Consider the following 24,529-nt stretch of genomic DNA (forward strand, 5'->3'; position numbering starts at 1 on the left):
GTCCTAGACTTGTGACTGACTTACTAGAAAGGAATTCAGGTGGTCTCGGACAGTTTCAAGTTCCTGAGGAACTGTCAGAGACTGTTGGCTCCAGAACTCAAGTCGCTCCTTTGCAGATTGTAACCAATGTGTCAGTTCAGTAGATTCACTCTGATACCTGTAAAAATATTTACAGAAAACTAAAACAGTCATTGTCACTTCTTGCATCCAGTGGAGTAGTCTCTCTTCCACGTGTTAAGAGAAAGATATGATAAGATATGATTGTAAAGAAATATTTTTTCTTTCCTTTATCAACTTTCAGAAAAGCATGATTTAATTTTTAAGAAAGGTTGCTCTTATTTTAGCTATCACATCTACAATTCTTAATGGTGACTTCTTTTTGCCTTTTAGAAAAAACAATCTCCTAACAGACTGGTAACTAGGTTACTAACCTTTTGGAGGAAGCTCTAATAGCACCATTCCACACCAAACAAACGCAAACAATCACATTTTTTTGTTTTCCATTAGAAGTCTCAATCTTCCAAAAACTTTAGCACGAGTCATCTTATATCAGAAACGTAATGCTTTTGTCAGAAACTATCTTCATATCATTCCATATGCTAAGCAACTAATCAAATGTCAGAATGAGAGTGCTTCCATATAAACTTTATATAAAAATCCTCTTATGTGTCTCTCTTGAAAGGCTAGTGAGCCGACAAGTCAGGGACATTATGAATAATAGAGAAAGTTTCTATATCACTTAGAGAATTCATTTCAAAAGGGGTGCATGAACACTGCTAAAAGCTCCCTTCCCTATATGCAATGGCACAGAAACACAAGTACCCAGCAGCGGCAATATCTCTACCAGAACATCGTGAGTATACTCATACTGTCTAGCAAAGCACACACCCCTTTTCAGCACTATATATAGAGAGAGGACTTATAATTTTGTTATCTTATCAAGATATCTTTCTGACTTCTCACCAACTGTTATTTGGTGCATGATTTATTGTAAATGAGAGAGTATGAGAGCATTTGCATAGAACAAAACTAGGATATGGTAGACTAGTTAAACCATCACATACATTTTAAAGAACTTTCTTTTAAGTATGGAATTTAATAGTTCTGGGTTCAGAATGCCTTTGACTTCAACAAGTGCAATTGAAGATTATAACATTCACTATATCAGCATCACCTGGTCCAGTGCTTCAGTATTGTCTCCAGCCTGTGAAGCTCCTTGTTAACCTTGCTGGTGTTACTTAGCCAGTGGTCTCCTAGTTGGTTCAGCTGGCTTTCGAGATCTGAGCAACTAACAGAAAAAAGGAGCCTTTTCCCATCATCTAGCACCTGGTCTAATTTAGGTTGGTATTCAGTCAGATTAGATCTCAGATGCTGGAATGACAGAAGAGAGACAGTTAGGTCTGCAGGTCTCCACTACCATGCTTTTTCAATATTCCATTTTCTTTTATTGCATTTTGTAGCATATCCAATGTCATTACCGCAAATCTCATTTTTTCCCCTCCGTAACAGTTCTAGAATGCCTGAGATTCAACATGCAGGTAATCTACTCACAATCTGAATGTGCTGCAACAAGTCCCCTCACTTCAGTATGTCTATTAACATCTCCCTCTGATTAATTTCTCCTTGGTGTGAATATTTTACAATAGAAAAGTACAAATTCAAAGGAATCTTAGAGGGCAACATCACTTCTAAGAGAAATTGATTAAAAAGTCATAACTTAATCTCCCATCTGCTCAGAGTTCTACTATACTGAAATTTAAAGATGCCCAAGATGCTAATGCAGGTACCATACTGCAGCCCTTCAATGTCTATCTTCAGTTATCAAACCACCTAATCTTTACTACGAAAGAGAAGCTCTACCCACCCATCCAAATAGTAGAGCACAACAACTGTTAATACTCTGACCCTGAATCCAACTGGGAGGAGAGGCAGATTTTATAGAAATGGTGACTTCTGGATGGGTAAAGAATTTGTATATGTGGGCAAACAAACCTCCCAAATTCTGCTATCATCACATAAGTAGTACAAATTTTCAAAAGTATCTGCATATCTGACTAGGCAATATGTACATGCATTCTGACTTTTCAGTTATGCTAAAACAGTCTGAAGATAAAATGTACAAAGCTATCAATGTTATGGTGAGTACATAAACTTTCTATTGCTCTTCCTATTTTCTCTTTCACATAAACAAAGCTTTGATAGATTAATATTTTTTTATATTTTTATATGTTTACAAATGTATTTACATATAACATACATAACATAACATAACATAAATGTGTAAATTCTAGAGAGTAACATAAATTTCCAAGACAGACATAAATTACATATGATTAATTTTAAATCTAAAAATGGCCACAGAGAGAGGAAAGAAAAAATGGTATTAAAAGTTATGCTATATCAGAATCTGAAAATCTGGATTCGAAGAACACAATTTATCAAACTGATAAGGGAGACAAAAGAGAAAAACATAAACAATGCCTAGTATTAAACAAAACCAAAACACAATGGATAATAACCCCCTCCTACCATTACAAAAGCATAAAGCTGTCTGGTAAAAGAACATGTATTAAACTCAGAATAGGAAAGAATGTAAAGTAAATTTGCAAGAAAAATGTAGCAGACATTTTTCTGAAAACAAAACACCACAAACACAACTGAAGTATCTTGTGTATTACAAGACAAAGACAAAACACTAGACCAGAATTTTCATTTTGAGAACAGACTGAAAAAACAGGATGTGGCAAAAATCTATATTTAAACTACTAGTTCTTATTGCAGGTGAGAAAGAGGAAGACAACTTGGGGAACTTCAGGCTGTTCAGCCTCATCTTGCTCCCTGGAAAGATCATGGAGTACATCTTGGAATCCATTTCCAAGCACAAAAAAGAGAAAAAGTAATCAAGAGTACTCAGCATGGATTCGCTAACTTAACTGCCTTCTATGATAAAATTACTCTCTCTGTGGATGAGACAGACTTCAGTATGGCCTTTGATAATGTCTCTTTACAACACTCTCCTCTGGTAGCTAAGAGGGGGTTGGAGAAATGGACAGTTATATGGGTTACATTGCTGGTCTTAAAGAGTAATGATCAAAGGCTTGATGTCTGTCTCAGAGACAGTAATGAACAAGTACTCCAAGGACTGTTGATATTGGAGCCCAAATAACTTCAACATCTTAGTTAATGGCATGGATGATGACATGGAGCATTCCTCAGTAAATTCATGGATGACACTAATATATGTGGAGTGGTTGACACACACATGAAAAGGCAGGCTCTTAGTCCAGAGACACTTTGATAAAAGTTGAGGTTGGAGGCAGCAGAAACCTCAGAAGGTTCAAATGAAGTAGAAATTTTGTACCTTGGGCAGAATAACCCTGTTTTTAAGTACAGGCTAGGAAGGGAACAATTTGTCTTTAATTTTGCAACTAACATAACAATGGCATCTATAACATAAAGTGCCATATCATGTAACACTAACATAACAACAGCATCATTAATAAGGAAAACCACAGCACTGGCCTACACTAGTAGGAATGTGGACAACAGACTTAGGTTATTTTCTTATCCCCATCTGTATTGTGCTGTTAAATCCTCATCTAGTGCATTCAATTTTGACCTGTCTTCACCTCCCACTACATTCAAGAAGAAGAAACTGGTTGGGGTCTGGTGCAGAGCTGTTAAGATGTTCAAGGACCTGCAGCACATGATCTTTAAAATGAGGATTAGGGAGGTATGCATGTTTTAGGTTGAGAAAGCAGAGGCTAAAGGCTAGTATAACAAAGACCTACAACTATTTGAAGCAGAATGTAAAATATAATGGACATAAATGTTCCCATATTATGGAGATAAATGCTCCTCAGTAAAGACACATAATATAAAAAGGATTAATGGCCACAAGCTGCAAGATGGAAGGTTTAGATCAGACATTAGAGAAAACCTTTTCAGTAGAAGACTGTGCAGCACTGCAACTGGTCCCCACCTCATCTGTGGGATCTCTGTTATTGGACGTTTCCAAAACTATGGCTGATCCAGCCCATTATAACTGTCCTGCTTCAAGTGGGAGGTGGTACTCCCATGAGAATGATGACTTTCAGAGGTACTCTTCCACCTAACTTTTCCATCAAGAATGACTAAAAAGCACCAACCTGAAAAAGTGCAATCCGACCTCTGAGCTTGTCCTCCGTTTCTTCCACCAAACCAACAGTAGGGATATTACCTTCAACAGACTCCAGCTGTCTGGTAAGTTCCTGGTAATCTTCATCCAGATGCATCCAGGTCTACAAACGGAAATTACCCACACGTATGGTGATTACTGACCTGGGTGTCTAGAACATTTTATTCCTGAGAAAAATGCTATAGCTGTACTGTTGTAAATGTACATAAATAGCAGTACAAACATCTCGTGAATCTACAATAAAACACCATCTCTTCATCAAACCCAGCTTTTGGTCAGAACACAATTGTCATGTCAAGCAAAGTAGCTCTTTCAAACTTAGAGGCACACAATTGGTGTCACCTGACGTTCCCAAAACAGAGGTTACATGCTGTCCCTCGGTCTCCTGTGTATGAAAAACGGGACTGACATCCATTTTTGTCCAGGAAATCAACATTGTAGGATATCCTGGTTGTTGACTACAATAGACATACAGAAAATAACACAGAGATCCTCACCTCTAGAATGTATTCCAGCTCCACACCTCGTTTATGGGCCAGCTTTAATACAGCTGAAGCTTGTGTCATTAGCTCTGAATGAGACTGAGTTTCCTTCAAGAGGGCAAAGCTACTCATCTTTCTAAAGAGTGTTTCCGTAAGGATCATGTGAGACTCCAACCCCTGAAAATATTCCTGAGAAGTTTGGATGTGGGGGAGGAGGAGGATAGAAAAAGGAAAGTGCAATTGTTACATAATTCATTACCACTAAAACAATATCTTACGACAATAGCAGTAAAATCAAGTATCTGCAGACGTAGAAATAGGTAAACTTTTCCTTCCACCAACATTTCACAAAATCCATTACACAATATAAAAAGGACAATAGCTTTTTTAAAGAAAGAGGTCATCCTTTACATGCAAATTCTACCCTCTCATTCCATTAAAAAAATAGCTTAAATCAGATATAAACTACCTAAAAGTTCTGCCAAATAAAAAACTGTGGACTTGCTGTACATGGTCTTTCTATATTTTATGGGTGTTATTAGCAAACTTAAATTTCCATTAGAAAACAAATGGAGCAATGGAAGAAATTGCTAGGTAGCATAACAACCCAATAATAGGAACTTGCTATTAAAATGGTAAAGCTATTATGACCCAGCTGGTTTACCTGCAATACAGCATTGGAAAGTCATTCAGTCAAAATAGTTTGTTGATAACAATTTTAAAAAGAGTAATTTTAATATATCTTGATTTAACACTGACTCACCATTCAGAAAAGGTCCTGAACATTAATTCAAGGTTAGCAATTTATCATATCCAATCTTACAGTTGCGATTAGTCCTGAATATGTCGCTGATTCTTACCTTATGTTTGTCAAGTAGCAACTGAACCTCTTCCTTAGAAGCAACAATCATTTTCTGGTCACCAACCATCTTTTCTTGGCCTGTTTCTACCAGGTCAGCCAGGTCCTGCAAAGCCCGTTCATACTGTCTCTTAAGAGCCAGGTTCTGGTTCAGGTCACTCCGTCTGGATCCAATGATCTTCATCACTTCATCATACGTATCCTTGGGGGAAAAAAGCAGCAGTAATGATCCTTATTTCCCACCTTACATATCTACCTAACAGCTACTTTAATTGTCAGTATATTCCATAATAGCATAATATCTCAGCTCAAAAAGACTATGCAGATAGTCTTAACTCATAAATTAATAACTCAGCATTTAAAGAGAGGAAAGATAAGTAGCACTTGTAAGTATTTCAAGTGTATGCATTTGGGAACAAAATTAGCAAAGTCCCTAAGACTGGCTTTAAGAAGCAAAGAATTGGGGTAACTGCTCTTAAGTCATCAAAAAACAGCACAATGTGGCTGCAGGACACTGAAGATGCTGTTTATGTTTTGCTTCTTATATTGCAACAGGTTGGACTGATTCCATCACGGCTACAGGTTACAGGCATCTTGAAGCCAGGTTTATCTCCATTTGCTGCTGCAGAACAATCAGAGTTTAGAGTTAAACCCCAGATCTATGCCATTGCAGCTTATTCTTAGCAACAAAAGTACATACTAAAAATAAAAAAAGTGTATATTTCAGCATGCCAATTCTGTGAAATTCAAAATGAGCCAGCTGAAAGAACCTCATAGCTACTCCTCAGCTTGTATACATCAACCCCAGAAGTGAGAGCAACCTACAGATGTTTTCCTTCATATGAGCAGGACTCTTTACTTGTTTTGGTCTCAAGAATTACATTCTCAGAACATATATCTAATTGTGAGGATAACCCAAGACTTTTGATGGGCAAAGACTTGTCTCATCTTATTGAAGACAAGGCATCCAAAACAAAATACCTCTAAGACCAGCCAGCGCTACAGCAAAGTACCCACCCTGGACTGAAGTTGTCTCTCCCAGATCTAGAGACAATTGTGAGAAACGTGAATGTACAAAAGCAAACGGAAGGCTTTTTTTTTTTTTTTTTTTTTTTCAATTGAGGTAAAGGGGAGAGGAATACGTACACATAATATGACAATGAAAACAAACAAACAAACAAACAAACAAAAACACCAAAAAAACAGGAGCCTCTTGGAACAAAAGGATAAAGAAATGAAATAAAGATGCCTTTTACACAAAATCTGTGTCATTAATTTTTAATTGAGATTACTGTTTTGCTGGCTTAAGTTTATGTTCTACGTTGTGTTGGCTTTGTCTGGGATGGAGTCACCTTTCCCTACAGCAGCCCACACAGTGCTGTGCTCTGCACTTGTAGCTGGAACAGCACTGATACCACTCCAGTGTTGTGTCTATTGCTGCATAGTGCTGGCACAGCATCAGGATTCCTTCCAAGCCCCCAAGAGCCAGCAGGCTGGGGGTGGGCAAGTGACGAGGAGGGGACATCGCCAGGGCAACTGACCTAAACCAATCAAAGGGATATTCCATAATACCTGATGTCACACTCAGCAATAAAAGGGGGGGCTCTCGTGGGGGAGGGGGCTGTTCCTCCTGAACAACCACTATGCATTTTGAGGCCCTGCTTTCCAGGACGTGGCCGAACATCGCTTGTTGATGGGAAGTAGAGAATAATATTTTTCCTTCTCTCTGTGCTTCCGCATGGACTCATTGTTTCTTTTTCTCCCCATTCTCTTTCCCTTTAATTAAACCTTTCTCATCTCAAACCTCGAGTTCTCTGTGTTGTATTTTCTCCCCCTTTCTCTTTGAGGAGAGGGGGAGTGAGAGAACGGTTGTGGTGGAGCTCAGCTGCCCAACTGAGTAAAACCACCACACAAATTCATCTGTTTTCTTTTTTTTTCAAGATTATTATTACATCATTATAAAGAGTAAAATTCAGTCATAAACCTTGTCATCTTTCACTACCCTACCTCAGCAAGAAACTGCTGACAAAGAAGATTCAACAACCTTAGAAAAGTTCTGGATTAATTTACCCTACATATACATGTATGTCAGGGAATCCTACCACTTAGGTGTGTTCAAGACCATGTGTGCAGGAACATGAGAAAGTTTTTAAGTTTAGCATTATTTTAAGTTTAGCATTTTTGTGAAAGTGGAACATTTCCAGTTTCAGGTCATACTTAGCCTTTCTATACCCTACCCACTGCCATCTGCCTATTCCCCCAGCTTTACTTTTAAAATCAATGATGTGAGAAAGTTAAACCCCAAATCATGAGACAGTGGTGAGAACAGGGGTCAGTTTTCAACAAGCATTTATGTCTACATGTTTAAGTTCATCCATTTGAACAGGGACTCGAAACATGTTTTTGTGTGTTTCTATAATGGATGCTACTAATAGAGGTTAGACAATTTAAATAAGCTAAAGTAGAAAAAGTAAATGAACAAGGGAGAAAGCTTTCAATCTATTGTACACACTGAAATGCTTTCCTAAACTGCCTTATGAACAACAAAAAGGAGCATACTAACACCTTTCATATCACTAGCCAGCTCTAGGGTAGAACTTATGAACCTTACCTGGAGCTTAGATAGCTCTTGCACAGCAGGCTGGTCAATTTGCAGTTTCTCTACACGCTTTTTTAATTCATTGATTCCAGCATCTAGTTCTTTCAAACCTTCTTCTGCCTGCAGTATGACCTGTATTTGAAAATTAAATCATTTAATTTGAATGTTTAATAACAAAACTGTAACTGTCGTACATTAATATTTTATTCCATTTTTCTGCCTGAAGTATTTATCAGGCCTCTTCATACAATGAATCTGATATGATGAAACTTTAAAGGATACTATAAAGAAAAAATTCTATACTACATGATAGGATTTAAAGGATACTATAAAGAAAAACTCAAAGTTGAGTGAGCACAGCTTGTTTTTTAAAATGAAATACATTTTTTCTTTTTTAAATCGTAAGCCGTTTTAGTATCATAAGCTCTTATACAAAACCTTGATGTGAAGTTCCATGCTATTAATTATACAGAACAGGTATAAAAGGACTCTTAGTTGTTCTAACACCACCTTAGAACATTCTTTGTAGTAGCATTTATTCCTGTCATAGCTGAGCACCAAGCAAACAACCATCATAGCAGAAAACATGCATGATAGTAAAAGAGCTTTGTGCAGTTCCTCTAGAGGACCAGAATAGGGGCAATATTACAGTCAAGGAAAAGGAATTGCACATCCTCTTTTACACTTGGGAAGCTACAACTTAAGCATATAAATTGGTCTTTGCAAGGATACACAGGTGACAATTTTTTTTTTGTTTGTTTGTTTTTGTTAGCATGTTGTTGAATGGTGTTAAGCTGTGACATGGGAGATTCAGGCTGGATATCAGGAAAAGGTTCTTCACCAAGAGGGCTGTCACACTGGAACAGCCTTCCCAGAGACGTGGTCATGGCACCAAGCCTGTCGAAGTTTAAGAGGTGTTTGGACTACGCTCTTAGTCATATGGTCTGAATTTTTGGGTAGACCTGCCAGAAGTTGGACTTGATGATTCTTGTAGGTCCCTTCCAACTCAGGATGCTCTATGATTCTGTATTTCCCTATTTGATAGGTATATTAATCATATAGAAATTAATTTTAAACAACCTTTCACATCATGGGCAATAGAAAAGAGAGAGTGCTACCTCTCTTGTTTATATATGATTTTTTTTTGTTGTTGTTGTTGTTTTTGTTTTAAATTTGATTATCAAATATAAGAGACTCAATACTTCTGTTGAAGCCAAGAATACTTTAGCTGAAGGATAAGTCTCTTCCTCCCAGTCCCCTGCTGGTACCAGACAAATGTAGCTCTTGGGTAATGAGAAGTCTCTGCAGAAAATAACCCTTAGCATACTTCATTTAATTATCTCATTGTTGGCAAAACAGAAACAAGGAAACAGAATATATTTTGTCATGTTTTAACTAATTATTCATCAGGCAATTCCTGATTAAAACAAAACAAAACCACAATTATTGTCTTCAATTAAGTAAGAGTCAAGATGCCGCTATAAAGCAATGACAAAGAAAGTGCCTTTAGTTTTTAATAAAGTATATGAAACAAACAATTTAAAAATAACTTTAGATATTTTTTTCAAATTGGTAGAAAATAGTGTATGCATAACCAGTTTAGACCATACAAAGCAACTGCTCTCTAGAATCCATTTATACCTTGAAGAGAAACTTTACATCTTATTTATTTTGCCAAATAATAGACAGTTGTTAATACCTGCATTTGTTCTGTTTCTGGTTTCTCAGCTGCCTCTGTTAGTTTCTGTAGAACCAAGTATTTGTTATCAGCTAGTGATGTAAACAGGATCTTCACATCATTCTATAGGAGACAACAATGGCAAAAAATTATAGAAAATCTCTGCACAATGCAACCAAAAATGCCTTATGTTCCAAAAAGTTTAAAGCATTACAATGCTGCAATGTTAGCACTAAGGAATACAATCTATTCAAAACCGGAAGTGTCATAATTATCCAATGCAAAACATGCAACATAGCTGACAGTGGATAACTGGATATAAATGAGCAAAAAGTTAAAGCAACTCCTATTTAAAACAAAACCTATGAATACACTTCTGCTTTTCCTTTCCAGTTATATAATTAATAACCAAAGATCAGTTAGCTTTATTTAACAAAAATATTACTCTTCTGTAGTTTATTCAATCACATACACTTGTAGATAAGCTATATTTTATTTTTTTTTAAGACAAGTTGTATTCATTACTAACTTCAGTAAATAAAACAATGTAGTAAACAAATCTTCCACACATTACAAGACCAACTATACATTACAACTTTTGCCAAGTTACTATTATTATTATTATTTATTTATTTATTTTTTGTTTGCCATGCATTCATCATAAACTCTAATATTGGTAAAATAGAAAATAATCACTCTTTTTCTAAGACTTCCACCATTACGAAGGTGTGCATTATTGAGCTTTTCATGCAGTAATTCTTTTAAATACTAAATCTCTGTGGTTTAACAGTAATGCATAGGAGTCTAATCAACTTGTCTCCTTTCTTCAAAAAAGAAAGGTCTGTTATTGACTTTTTTTTTTTTTTTTTTTTCCCCTGTCTATTACAAAGGAAAGTCTATGGAGTTTGGAAACAAATCATATATTAATACCTGTGAAATGATGTTCTTAATCTAATGACACCAGGAATCCAGGCATCTATTTTTATTTTTTTCCAAAACCATACTTTTTATTATAAGAATCGGAGAGAAGGTAGTGCTCAAGTAACATCTGAAAATATTTCTGAACTCTGAAGAGATTTCAAAATGTGAACATTTCTCCCATTCTCTTCTTTTTTTTTTCAGCTTCACTCAATATGAGTGAATATGCCTTGAGATATGAGTTCTCACAGAAGAATGGGATGGTCTAACAGTGTTCAGAAAGGTGGGAATCAATACTGTTTTCTATTTCATCTCAGATAATGAAAACAGTGCACTCTACCATTTATGAAATCACAAAACGTGTGGAGTAGAACTCTAAAGTTGCTTTTTCTCCTTTCAGGTCAGTAGTCAAGAAATTCTATTTATTGTATTGCCAACAGGGTGAGAAGGTATTGGATGGATGATCCCTTCTATAGCAATGTCATGAAACATGGGTCTTCTAGCAGGGAGTTTAAATTTTGGAAAATGATTTACGTGCCAAGCTTCATAGCCTAAGAGAGAACTTAATTTTCAATAAAAAACTGTGAAAACCTGTTCTCTTGATTTAATACCAAAAGTTATCACTGAGAGTCAGATCCTCTATATCACCATTTTACACGTAACCCTGTTAATTCCATTAGATGGACATCATACCTTGAAAGTCACTATTTCCTGGAGCCTGCCTTTCATTTGATGACATCTCTGGTTTACTACTGACTCCAGTAAAGTCAGTCTTCCCAGGAGACAATCCAAAGTGTCTTCTATAACATCCTTGTTATCACGATTCTCTGGAAATGTCTGAGTAAATAAATTCTTGTTCTTATCCATTTCTTCTGTTATCTCTTTGATTTCTTTTGCAAGAGACTGATTTTGTAGAAAACAAAACAAAGTGACAATTAGACATTCTAGAAAGTGGGCAAACATATTGTCATAACCATTGCCCATCCTGCAATGATTTAGTGACTTTTTTACACTGTTAAGAAACAGACATTAGACAAAGTTATGCAACTATAATTTCTGAAAGACAAAATAATAATAATAATAATAATAATAATAATAATAAAATACTCTGAGGAACATGTCCTAAAACAAGGATTAACCTGCCCAAATGATCCCTCCCTCTGAATAAGGGGTTCAGGAAACAGAAATACATGTAGCTGCCGCCTTATGTCAACAGCTGCATGAAAAAGCTTTTCTTCCTCTCTCAATGTTCTTCCACATTGATGAGTTTGTACTGTTTCTATATCCCAGAGCTTTCCTCTTCCTTGTTTGCTTCATTTCAGTTTCAACAGGGTGGTGTTTGCTAATACTAAGCAAAGAAGTTAAACAGAACAAAGAGTTTAATTCTCTTCCGACTAAAATTTTGGTCAGATTCTGTTTTCTAAAACATTGTCTACATGCTCAGTAAAGTTATTTCTGCAAGTAGCAGTGTACTGCAGTTACATAGAGGACTATGACAGTTACATGTTACTTAAAGCCAATTCTAAAATTTTCCTTCTAAACCACTACATAAAATGTAGCCTTACTGTCAATCTAAAGAAAGTCCTATTCATGGATTCCTTACCTCTTGTTTGGAGAGGTATATTTCTGTTTCTTCCTCTGGTAGATGAGAAGTAGTAACAAATACCCGTTCTTCCACACCATCTAGCCATAAGGAGGTAGCTGTGACTCCATCATACAGCTTCTGTTCTAGATGCATTCTTTCCTTCTCCGCCTGTCCAGCCTGGGCCAAAGGAACCAAAAAAGTCCAGAGAAGAAGTACAAGACACTCTCTCTAACATCTAATATTAGGGAAAGGACAGGATTTCCTGGTGGGAACTAGAAGAGTTTGCATTGTAAATGTGTCTCTGATGAAAATCAGAGTAAAGATGATTTAAATGTTACCTCAGATGACACATCTTCAAAGGCCTGATTCAATTCAACCAGTACTGGTGACACGGATGATTTATCCTCATCCTGTCCTTCTGCTTTATACAAAGGCAGTCCAGAAATCAGTCTGTTTGGTCTGTGATAAAGCTGCTGAGAGATAAATAGTAATTACAGTGCTTCTACAATACAGGGCACAAAATTCAGCTATACAAGTTCTACTACACCAAGTAATGCTCATGGCCCTTCCACAACTATTCTGTCATGAATGTTCTTGTATAGAAGATTGATCAACAGGAGGTTCACTTCAAGTGTAAAATAAATAACTGCACTTAAAATAACCCACCATATAGCTATATACTGTTGAATGAATACAAGATATTTAGAACTTTAAAAGCTGAATTTAATACAGTGTGATAATAAAGAATAGTTGGTCTGGGTCTATTGATAATAAAATAGAAGATGTACAGTGATATAGGTCTTGGACTATTCTTAGTTTAGTTGGTGAATCTGTTCTTTTCAGTAAAAATTCCACGATTGAAATCATTTGCTTCTTTGTCACATGCTCACAATTTAATTGATAAACTCTAGGCAGGGGCTGGGGGACCAAAGTCCCTCACACTGTAAGAAAAAAGCAAGTTCAAGACCACCTGATGAAACTGAACAAGTACAAGTCTATGGGGTCCAATGACATGCATCGCTGGGTCTGGAGGGAACAAGGCTGATAGAGTTGTCAAGCCTCTCTCCATTGTATTTGAAAAGTCATGGCATTCAGGCGAAGTCCCTGATCACTGGAAAAAGGGAAACATCACTCTCATTTTTAAAAACGGTAGAAAGAAGGACCCAGGGAACTACAGACTGGTGAGCCTCATCTCAGTGCCTGATCATGGAACAGATCCTCCTGGAAGCAATGTCAAGGCACATGCAAGACAAGAAAGTGATGTGAGAAAGCCTGCATGGCTTCACCACGGGCAAATCACGCCTGACCAATCTAGTGGCCTTGTATGATGGAGTGACTGCATTAGTCAACATGGGAAGACTGACTGATGTTTTCTACCTGGACTTCTGTAAAGCCTTTAACATGGTCCTACACAGCATCCTTATCTCTAAAATGGAGAGATATGGATGTGAATGGTGGGCTATTTGGTGGATAAGGAATTAGCTGGATGGCTACAGCTGGAGAGTTGTTTATGTCCAAGTGGAAGACAGTGATGTGTCATGTCCCTCAGGTATCTGCCTTGGGACTGGTGTTTAATATCTTTATCAATGACATAGACAGTGCAATGAAGTGTATCCTCAACAAGTTTGCAGAGGACACCAAGCTGAGTGGTGCAGTTGTTATGATACAACAGAAGGAAGGAATGGCCTCCCAAAGGGACCCGGACAAGCTTGAGAAGTGGGCCCATGTGAACCTAATGAGGTTCAATAAGGCAAAATGCAAGATCCTGCACCTGGGCCAGGGCACTCCCAAATGACTACAGACTAAGTGAAGAAGTCATTGAGAGTTGGCCAGAAGGCCAACTGTATCCTGGGCTGCATCAACAGAGGAGCGGCCAGCAGGTGGAGGGAAGTTACTGTCCCCCTCTGCTCTGCCCTCGTGAAGCTCCAGTTGGAGTACTGCAGCAAGTCTGAGACCACCAGCACAAGCAAGATGTGGATGTGTTAAGAGTGGGTCCCAGAAGAGGGCGACAAAGTTGATCCTAGGGCTGGGGCACCTCTCCTGTCAAGAAAGACAGAGATTTGGGGATGTTCAGCCTAGAGAAGAGAAGGCTCTGGGGAGACCCCACTGCAACCTTAAAGAGGGGTTATAAAAAAGATGGAGAGCAACTTTTTAACGATAGGACAAAGGGGAATGGTTTTAAACTAAAAGAGTTTAGATTTAGATTAGACATTAGGAATAAATTCTTCACTCAGTGGGTGGTGAGGCACTGAAACAGGCTTCCCAAAGTGTTGTGGATGGCTTATCCCTGGAAGTGGTAAAGGCCAGGTTGGATGGGACCCTGGGAAACCTGATCTAGTGGGTGACACGGCAGGGGTGTTCGAACTAGATGATCTTTAAGGTCCTTTCCAACCCAAGTCATTCTATGATACTATAATTCTGTGATTCTCTAAGCTGTCACTAGAGGTCAATTTTAGAGACACAATTTGTTACAGAATTATCCCAAATTACATGAATAGATCAAAATTTTGTCTAATCCTTTTCTTTCTAGCTTATTCACCTGAACAGTAGCGCAATTTGAATTACTTCGAACAAGAGCAACGCTAGTGCCAACATTTATATATATTTTTTAAATGTCAGAAAAAGAAATTTCTCCATATTCTTTGCACTAATACCATCAACTTAATTCATTTGCTATGCACATACTATAATTTGTGTTGCAATAACTCCTTTGACAGAGGAAACATAGAGAAATTAAAAATAGCTACCAACTGTTCTTGTTCTAAAGCTTTCTGGAGAAGCCTCTGCTTGTTGTTGAATTCATGGTTCAGGCTTTCCCATTTCAGCTTCAGCTGCTCTTCAGATGATGGTTTCTCGCCTTCCAAGCCCAATTCTTCAGAGAGTGTTTCAGGCTTCTCACTGTAATGGGAAAATACATAAAGTTTAAACAAAAACCGATATTTATAATACCATAATGTGTTTATTTCCTCTTTCAGTCAGGAAATTCTATGTTAAAGTTAAGCGCTACTTTTTAAAGCTTTTCCTTGTTATTTATTTATTTATTCCTGGGAGTAAGACAAGGCTTGTTTGTAACAGTAATTGATCTTGTCCAATGAGATAAAATGTGTTTTCTAACATGCTGTTAGAATTGTGAGTAGCCTGAATAAGTCAGAACTCACAAAACAGACTAAAACTATACCACTTAGGAATGCAACATTTAAACAAGCTTTACTTCAAAGCATGAAATAACAAAAAATTAATCCGGTTCCTTCCTCCTCTCATCTCTTGACATGCCAGACATACTTGGATATTTCAATACAGGACAAGTGTATGAATTTACACATGAAAGAGTTTTCATATGTAAAATTGTAATATGGTAAGCAGTTAATTAAACTATTCATTTTCTGATTTTTTTTTTTCTTATAGTATAACGTCATGGAGAGAAACCTCAGACAAAGGGAGATACAAGTTAAGTTCTTTTTAAGAATAAAACACATTGAATTAACACAAATTCCGAGGAAAACAGTGCATTCTCTATGCATAAATCTTGGTTCTCCTGTCTCACGAATCACCTTCATGTTCTAGCCTTTGGTGCTGAAATACATAGAGGAAGTATTTTAACTGAGGTGCTGATAACTCCTTGATTCTGAAACTGACAATGTCCATTCTGATTACCTCTTCCCCAGACCTGGCCCTTGCTGGTCCCTGAAGGTCTGCATTGGCAGTAGGAAGCTATTTTCTTCCACCTTCTCTAAAGCAGAACTCTCTCCCAGCCAGAGCTAAGGCTTTTAATCATAGAATCATAGAATATCCTGAGTTGGAAGGGACCCCAAATGGGTAAGTGTGCATGGAAATTTAGACCAGAGATGAAATTCAAAACACACAGGGCTCCAAGAAGAGAAACATTCACTAACTGTGGGAAAAATAAAATTAAGCAAAGAGTATCTCATCTGGAAGGATCTGGTTACAACAGTAGACTATAATGTTTTACATAGATTTCAGCTATGATTCACACACAAATGCTGGACCAGAAAGTTATAGTAATGATCCACTGTTTGTCTAATGAATCGTACTAATTTACAATTTTAGAATGATGCATGAATAAGAAGAATTTCTGAATCTATAAGCACAAAACAATTTGTGTTACTATATTTTATATATATATATATATATATATATATGTATATATGTATATATGTTAAACTCTGTAACTACAAACTAGAACTGCAATACCCTAGGTGCTGTATAAAAACAACAAAAAAATTTAGAGGGTCATATGTGGAAGAAGGATGTAAACATAGGGATAATAAGGCATATGGTCAAAGAATTTAACTTCACAGAAGAACACATCTAAGCATACCTTATACTTAGGTTTTCTGGAGCACCTTGCTGTGTTAGGATTTCTTCTCCACGGCATGCTACTGACCGCAGCAGATTCTTCTGCTCTTCTAGCTCTTGTTCCAGCTCCTGACACAGCAATTTACAACAAAAACGACGACAATAATAACGATAACAACAAAAAGACAAACCTGAAACAGAATGTTTTTGCTCTGGAAAGATATACCTATATTAAGCAAAGACAGCCAAACTATTTCTGATATGGCTTACTTGAGCACTAAAACCAGTGCAAAATCTCCACCGAGGGAGACAGAAAAAATAAACTGAAGAGGAATGTTGAACTATTTGACTAATGCATAATAGTTCCTGGAATCTAACCCAGTGAGGATGTCTGAGTATCATGCAAAACAATATACCTTGAAATATGTGTATCTTTTGCTTCTATAAAAATACTATTGACTGCTATTTTGAGCATTATTTCCTTACAGCAATTCAGATGGTTCATCCAATTTCATTTTACTGATGCATAACAGAAGTACAGAGTGACTAAATGGGTTGACCATAGTCTCCCAGGAAGTCTAGTCTTCCTTGCTGTTACAGACAAAAACCAGTGAACTCAGATGCACAATTACGGGAACATTGGGCAACAAAAAATGTTAAAATGAAGATTTCAGAGGAAAAACTAACTAGACTGGCTCAGCTATAGTGAGCTGATCTAAACTGATTTAATGTAAAAAAATGTAAAACACCAACTTTCTGTTGCTGTAGAGTGCTTTGTTGCTGCTGCGAGCGAGTAGTTCTTGCTTGTGCCAGCCATTCTTGCACGCTGGGACTTTGTGAAGAAACCAAGTCCAGATTGTTCTCCTCCTTTTCTTGTAATGATCCCTGCTTTAAGAGAAAAAAATGAAAATTTTACAAAATTTCTTACATTGCTAGGGAGCTGGCAAGTCCCTACATTACACGTACTTCCATCTTCTACTTTTCAAGTTGCTGGCTCACATAAATTCTAAAGTGAGCTATGATTTCAGGTTTCTGACTTTTGCTGGTTTTTGGTTACTAGCAAGAAAGTATCTCTAAAAATAAACACACAGCTCCACACTCAATTATCAGAATCTGAGACCAGAGATCAAGAGACCATGGGCTGTCATACTCTTAAAGACAGTTTTACCTCATTTTACCTCTCCTAGAAAACAGAATTGGTCTGTAATGGAAGATGAAGCTCTAACTGGGAATGCAGGGAATCAGTGGATTGTTTCTGTCAGGTTTTTGTCTAAAGTTTTTTGGTTCTTTTTTGGTCAACTTAAAAAAAGAGATAAAGTTGTTTCTCATTCTGGTCTGTTATTTTATTTTATTTTATTTTATTTTATTTTATTTTATTTTATTTTATTTTATTACTATTTTTTATAAATAAGTACTCTGTCTGTGTTTCCTAGGAACAAGTTTCTAGAAAAACTGCTGTGGTTGGAGTGTAAACAGCAGCATATATAGGATATCAGATTAGGAAAAGAAAATATTACCCGAGAAATAGAGAAATAAAGAAGATTTTCTTTTTCTTTTTTCTTTCTTTTTTTTTTTTTTTTTTTAAAAAAAAAGGAGAAAAAAAAGCAATCTTTTTTGTAAATTCTAAAAAACAGAAATTCCTATATTTCCTATATGCTCTAGGGAAAACAGCAGTTCAGCTTGTAGATTCCTGTAGCGAATGATCTCTAGTTTTTCATTACATTTGCGCAGATTGCTTGATTTTACTTAGATTTGGAGTGAAGAAGTATTCTAAGAAGAAGGTTTAGAAGCTAAAATACTGCAGTTACATTAAGACAAATGGTAGTCCTGCAGTTCCTACAGTAGTAAGGGGTTTAAAAATGCTTGTGGCTTTTGTGGATGCAATGAGGTTTTGCAAATATGCTGTTGTACATACTTTTTAGACCAAAACTATTTATGAACCAACTTTTATCATTCTCCAATCACAAAATACATACAATTGTGTTTTCATTTGAATTCTGCCTGAGAGAACTATAGTAATTTTCCTTTAAACAGACAGGGAAATAAATGTTTGATGCTGTCTTTCCTGGAGAGTATCCACTGTAGCACAGAAATAATTGGAAAATCCCAGATGAAAATGGTGATAGAATGGATCTGTCAAAGGAGCTCTACATTGTACAAAGTTGAATCAGTCACATTATTTTTGTAGAACTGAAGACTAACGTTGTTATTGTCTGTTGTGTCCACACTCTGTCCCCCTCCCCCCCACACACACACTGGAATAAAAAGGAAAGCACTACTTTTAATACAAAATCAGTTTTACATATTTGTTTTATAAGGACAGCAAATTCTTGCACCTAAATTACAAATGTTAGAAGATAACAGTACAAGGCAATGTTTTCTGTATTTTTCAAAATGCTTGAAAAATGCTACATTTGAAATCAATGTAACACTCACGATCCCATCATGTTTCTGATTATTTTATGTTTTATTTTATTAATAATGGAATTGGTCTCCATATGACTTTTTTTCCAGATGATTAATGACAGATGCAGTTAGAAAGAAAGCTAAAATTGCCCAAAGAAATTACAGAATCTCACACTGTCTCTAAAACACTTTGACACAGAAATAGCAGACATGCTGAAATACTGCTTGAAAGAAAATATAGCTCTGTATTTACAATGCTCCTTGTCTTGCACTGCAACTTGGGTGCATTTCATGGGTACAGGTTTGTCTGTGTCTCTGGGCAATTGCAAGTTTATAATACACCTGCTGAGAAGCGTGTTTCTCACATGCATGAACTACAGTGCTATTAGCATGTAATGTTTTTCAGTGTTAATGGCAGGGGTTAGTTTGGCCATCTGATGTTCCGAACCTCAGTCTATAAGAAATTCTTTTTGCCTGATTATTTGGAATAAACGGATTGTAACATGAGAGGCATGAATTCAGAAAGATAGAATTTGCAATATATATTCTAGCTGACTACGAAATTGTTTTACCATTTAAATATCCTCTTCTGATATGGACTTCTCATTTGAAAAGATAGCTGTTTCACTGCCTAAATTTATTTTCTTCCATAATCCACAGGTTAAGTCCAAAAACTGCTTGCAATTCATAAACTCTTTCATGCATGTAGTACCCTAAATTAGTCTTATTATACATCTTGAAATTATATTATTTTAGATATTAGAAAAAACACCAAAAAAAATCTGCTTTAAAAGTTTAAGTAAATTAAATCACACCATCATATTTTAAAATACTGCACACATATTTTAAAATGCAGCAGCAAAGGCTAATATAATTATACTTAGTATATCAGAATTTTGACTATAATATAATAATAGTTATTATTATCAGAATATATCAGATTCATATGTCCACATGCTGTTAGTAACACTTTTCATTTGCCCAATATATGTAAGAAGAATATAAAAGAAAGATTGGGGCAAACAGCTTTCTTTTCTCCTTCAAAACAGACATTGTTCTTGGGCCAAAATATGAAGCATTTTGCATATTGCCTCAATCTTAGATGCAACAGCAATAAATAGTTATTAATAAACAGTAATAAATAGCAGGAAGGGTTACCCCTTCCTGCCCCCCCCCCCGAGCCCCCCCTTTTATTTTTGTTTGTTTGTTTTTTGTTAAGTTATGTCATACTTCATAGTTATCCAATTTCTCTGGGCTAAAAATAGTTCTTAGCACATTAAGGGACTTTTCAAGCTAACCTCTCAGTAGAGTTTAATCTGCATTACAAGCTAGAAACCTTTGAAGCTTATCATGTTTAATTTGCACAACAAAACCCAGGGAAGAAGTAAAAGAAAAGGAAGGGGAAAGCGGTATGTCACAGCAGAGGAAGCAATTTCAAAACTAGTCAGTCACATTACACGGCTGGGTTTCTTGTGTGCATTCAGTTCTCTGCATGTTAATTTAACCTGATGAGTGACTAAAATAAATGTTATATAAAATTAACTAGTTATAGTAAGCAGACTGGTGCTGGTAGGAAAAGAAACCTAGGACAAAACTGATGTTAAATGTGTCTATGTTTATATAATATTTTGTTTAGTGTAATGATGCCACTGAGTATTAATCATATTTAAAAATATTTAATTAGTTTGATGTTATATTGTGCACACTATGCATGGAAGCATGTGTTTAGGATTGTTCTTCTGTTGCAGGGAGGAATCCAGAGTACATGTAATCTACAGGGACCATGAACAGGAACATAATATATTCAGGCAAAGTTAATTATCTATCTACTTTATTATTGTCCTTTCATGCAGATAGTGAGGTTCAGTGCAGAGTTTCACCACAAAGTGGTGCTTGACATGATAAACTAAAGCTTGCTCAGCAGTTCTTTATTTGTGAGTGTAAATCCATTTACTAATAAAATATGAATAGCTCAATCTAAAACAGTAGAATAATTTTACTCCTTTGCCCAGTTGCATAACACTGCTATGAAATCTCTCAAACTCCTGCCCACTGTGAAGCCAATTACAGAGAGCCACTTACCTGAATGTTGATCTGTTTGTCATGTAGCACTTTCTGCAGCTCCAGAAGACTGCCCTTCAGTGTCCTGAGCTTCACAGCCAGCTGCTCTGCCTCGTCCTTGGTGTGAGCTTTCCCTTCCATAAGCAAGTTCTCGTTGTGCACAGACAGCTCTGATAAGGCCACTACCTTTTGTTCTATTTCAACCAGCATGTTCTGCAGCAGCAAAAACAAAGAAGCAAATTCATACATTTTCCAGCATCTGTCACGTTTTCTGGCAAGGAGACCTGTGGCATACCTCACCCATTGCCAAGCTAACAGCAAGCCGGTTTTTTATTGCTTTGCCTTCCAGTCCCTTTCAAAGTCCTTATGAATATGCTCACAGGCATTTGCATGTGTCATTTCTGTTTACAACCTTTTTTTTTCAAAATAGGAATTTGAAGAATTATTTGAAACAGGATTTGTTGTAGAGGAGATGTTATTTATTTTCGCATTAATTGTAAATATGGCTAAGACTGACATCCATAATGACAAGAAATAGAGCACAGACAGGTGGAAATGCTTCTTTCCTCTTCTTCCATGTATGTTTAGTAGAATCTGTTCTACCTGTGTGTTGCTCTGACTAAATTGATAAGCTTCTCTTCTTGCTATTTGCTCTTTCTGATTGGTTCATGATGGACTTAAGGATTTCTGTATAATCCTCTTTAGTCTAAAGAAAGACTTAAAGTGACAAATCTCTGGCATGTTTATTCTCAAGAGCTATTTTCCTGACGTTCCATTAACATGGTAAATATTTTGATCTTCCAAATTTAAAGCTCATAGTATTCTTGCTGAAAATCCTAGCGTAATATCAGTTTTTATTTCCATAGCCACCGTCAAGTACAAGCCCACAAATATTGCCCGTTGAAGGAATGTGTACAGGATGAGATGGGCAGTCTCGAAAATATGGAAAAAATACAGGACTTTTAAAAAAACTTACTGCATTAAGTTTTTAAGAACTAGCTAAAGAACAGCAGTATTAACGCATCCACAGAGTTAACTGTTCTTTTTAGTTTTGAGTTTCCTGGACATTATATTTTTTAAAAATATTGCTTTGTTCAAGTTCACAGGGTGAACTATATTATATACAACAATATGGCTGTCAAAAATGAATCTATGAAAAAACTGAGACTGATAATTTTACCTGGCAGTCCACCAGCTGAGCTTCCATATCCATAGGTTCCTCAGCAGTAACCAGAGCAGTGTCCAGCGTAGCACGGGTATTGAGTAGCCAGTGGTCAAGCTCATCAGCTTCACAGCGGTACCTTTGAAGAGCTTGCTCTTGCCGCTGTTCTTCCAGCTGCTCACTCAATTTTTCCTAGAGGTATAAATTACAATATTTTACTTTTTAAAAGCCATACACCATAGTAGTTACTTTTTTTTTTGTCCTTCCTCTCTTTTTCTCACTGCTTCTATACAAGAATACTGCTTGTATTCTTTAAACCATGATAAGCATTTTCTTTCATATGTTTGAAAACTTTAATAAATAATTAATTAATAATTAATAAAATTAATTTCAATTAGTTTCAATCAATGAACATTTTTTCCTGGTGACTGAATTCTGTTTCAGTTAAGTTACTATTTTTACTTAGATTTTACAAGTAGATGTCCACTATTAGAACTTCCTAAAGGTGAGGACTTTTCTGCCTCCTTTTGCTGCTCTCCTTTGGGTTCCACCATCACCCCCCCACACCCTGATTCAGTTTGCTTAACTATCACAAAACTGTTTACTTAGGGAGAAACATGTATGGGTAACACAAAGGTGGGAGTGGACCGCAGGGAAAGGAGAGCAGCCTTGCCTTCTTTGGTGGCAGCAGCAGGCTGTTAGATAGTCTTAGCATCTCTCATGAAAGACATGAGAGTGTACTTCAAGGTCCCAGCAAGGTACTGATGGGCCCCTGGTGGGTAGAGAGCATCTTCTAGTTAGCATCTTCTTCTAAGTGCCATCAAGAAGATCCAGTAGGGAGCTCAAACTACAAACCACAAGATCCTTATTCTGTTTTGAGCTCCATAATGTTAGGTAAAGGCCATTTTTCTTCTGAGAGGGAAAAATTTAGTGCTTTTTTTATTTGTTTGTTTGTTTGTTTGTTTGTTTTAGTATAACTTCTATTTTCTAAGGATGTATTCACTGCCTCAGGTGACTGCACAGGAGGTGATACACCCTGGGACTCCTCTGTAGCCCAGGTAAACCCACAGAGCAAATCCTCACACAGTCTACTAGAACCAATTTATGTTTGAAATTATAAAAGCAGCAGTTGATGTGTTTATGAGTTCACTGTTGGAATTCTCAAAATTACAGCAGTAAATCAGCCCTGCAGCATTCAAAGTAGATTGATTGTAGCTAGCTTTAGCATGAATGCATTTTCTCATACATACCTGCTGCGTTATACATGTAAATATTCCTATATGTAATTGATTTATTTATTTTTTTTTAATCACCTTCATGTTAAAGGATTTTTGGTAAAGTTGGTAGACAAAGAAATAAAAGAGTCCATCTTCCATTATAAAGGTGTGCATGCAAATCACTTGGAAGATGACCAGAGGCAACAAGGCAACAGTTTGGAAGAGGACTTATTTCTTGGTTTGAACTTTCCCTCTTCTCTTGTTTCCCAGTTTGGACAGATGACTCCTCAAAAGTTTCAGTTTTACTGTAGGTAACTGCTTTTAATACTTGCAAACTGCTATAAATAAATGCACTCCATAACTTCTTCTGTGGAGGACAAGGAATACCAAGAAAATAAGGCACCTATTGAGAAAATGTCAACAAGGATATTAAATAAAAAATAAATATATGCACTATGTGTTTCCAGATTCTGTCTAGTTTCTTTAAGAGGAGGGGCTGGCTAGGGAAGAACAATAATATTTTAGGGAAAGGAATTGTGAGAAATGAGCAGAAATTAAAATGACTTATTTCAATTAGAAGTATTCACTAGTGATTAAGAACTTTGGTCAAAGTACAGCTCTGCCAAAAATGTCTCTCAAAATCTGGAATGCAATCCAAAAGACTAATTTTTATTTTATTTTTTTTGGTACCTCTAATAGCTGTCGTTTTCCTGATGCCTTCATTCGAATTGTGGCCATTCGCTCTGCCAAGACTGTGAGAGTGGACTGCAATGCCAGCTGATCAGCAGCTTCTGCATCCCGTGATTCTGAAACCAGCTCCTGTGCTAATGATGTCTGAAGCTCAGTGATTTCTTCTTGTAACATTAGAATCTCATCCATCAAAGCCTATTTAGAAATGAGAGCAGAGAAACTAGTTCATCTATCAGAGAGAAGAAAGTATCTAAGGGTACTAAGTATATAAAGTATCCTTAATATAAAAGTCAAGGTGACTGTTCCAAAGAAGCATGAGGAATACAACAATGTAATGTATCACTGCTGGATTTCATTCCTCATCTTGAGTTTCAAGAC

At 36.5% G+C, this 24,529-nt stretch overlaps 1 protein-coding gene across 13 annotated transcripts in view; it reads right to left on the reverse strand.

The window, feature by feature from the left end:
- Positions 1-24,529, reverse strand: part of SYNE1 (spectrin repeat containing nuclear envelope protein 1) — a 306,198-nt gene that overhangs the window by 70,564 nt on the left and 211,105 nt on the right. For 10 of the 13 annotated variants that reach the window (XM_082757645.1, XM_082757640.1, XM_082757651.1 and 7 more), the window contains 16 exons: positions 24,152-24,346; positions 22,263-22,436; positions 21,104-21,295; positions 17,369-17,503; positions 16,638-16,744; positions 15,046-15,196; positions 12,637-12,771; positions 12,317-12,475; positions 11,407-11,616; positions 9,817-9,918; positions 8,130-8,249; positions 5,520-5,720; positions 4,675-4,848; positions 4,149-4,280; positions 1,175-1,371; positions 25-157 (listed from right to left, as the gene is read on the reverse strand). In XM_082757645.1, coding sequence (XP_082613771.1) covers positions 25-157; positions 1,175-1,371; positions 4,149-4,280; positions 4,675-4,848; positions 5,520-5,720; positions 8,130-8,249; positions 9,817-9,918; positions 11,407-11,616; positions 12,317-12,475; positions 12,637-12,771; positions 15,046-15,196; positions 16,638-16,744; positions 17,369-17,503; positions 21,104-21,295; positions 22,263-22,436; positions 24,152-24,346 — 2,517 coding nt within the window. The remainder of the gene's footprint in view (positions 1-24; positions 158-1,174; positions 1,372-4,148; positions 4,281-4,674; positions 4,849-5,519; positions 5,721-8,129; positions 8,250-9,816; positions 9,919-11,406; positions 11,617-12,316; positions 12,476-12,636; positions 12,772-15,045; positions 15,197-16,637; positions 16,745-17,368; positions 17,504-21,103; positions 21,296-22,262; positions 22,437-24,151; positions 24,347-24,529) is intronic. The other 3 variants (XM_082757649.1, XM_082757646.1, XM_082757647.1) reach the window with 2 other exon arrangements.

This window comes from Aythya marila (genome assembly GCF_965140915.1).
Source record: "Aythya marila genome assembly, chromosome: 3".
Lineage (NCBI taxonomy): Eukaryota > Metazoa > Chordata > Aves > Anseriformes > Anatidae > Aythya > Aythya marila.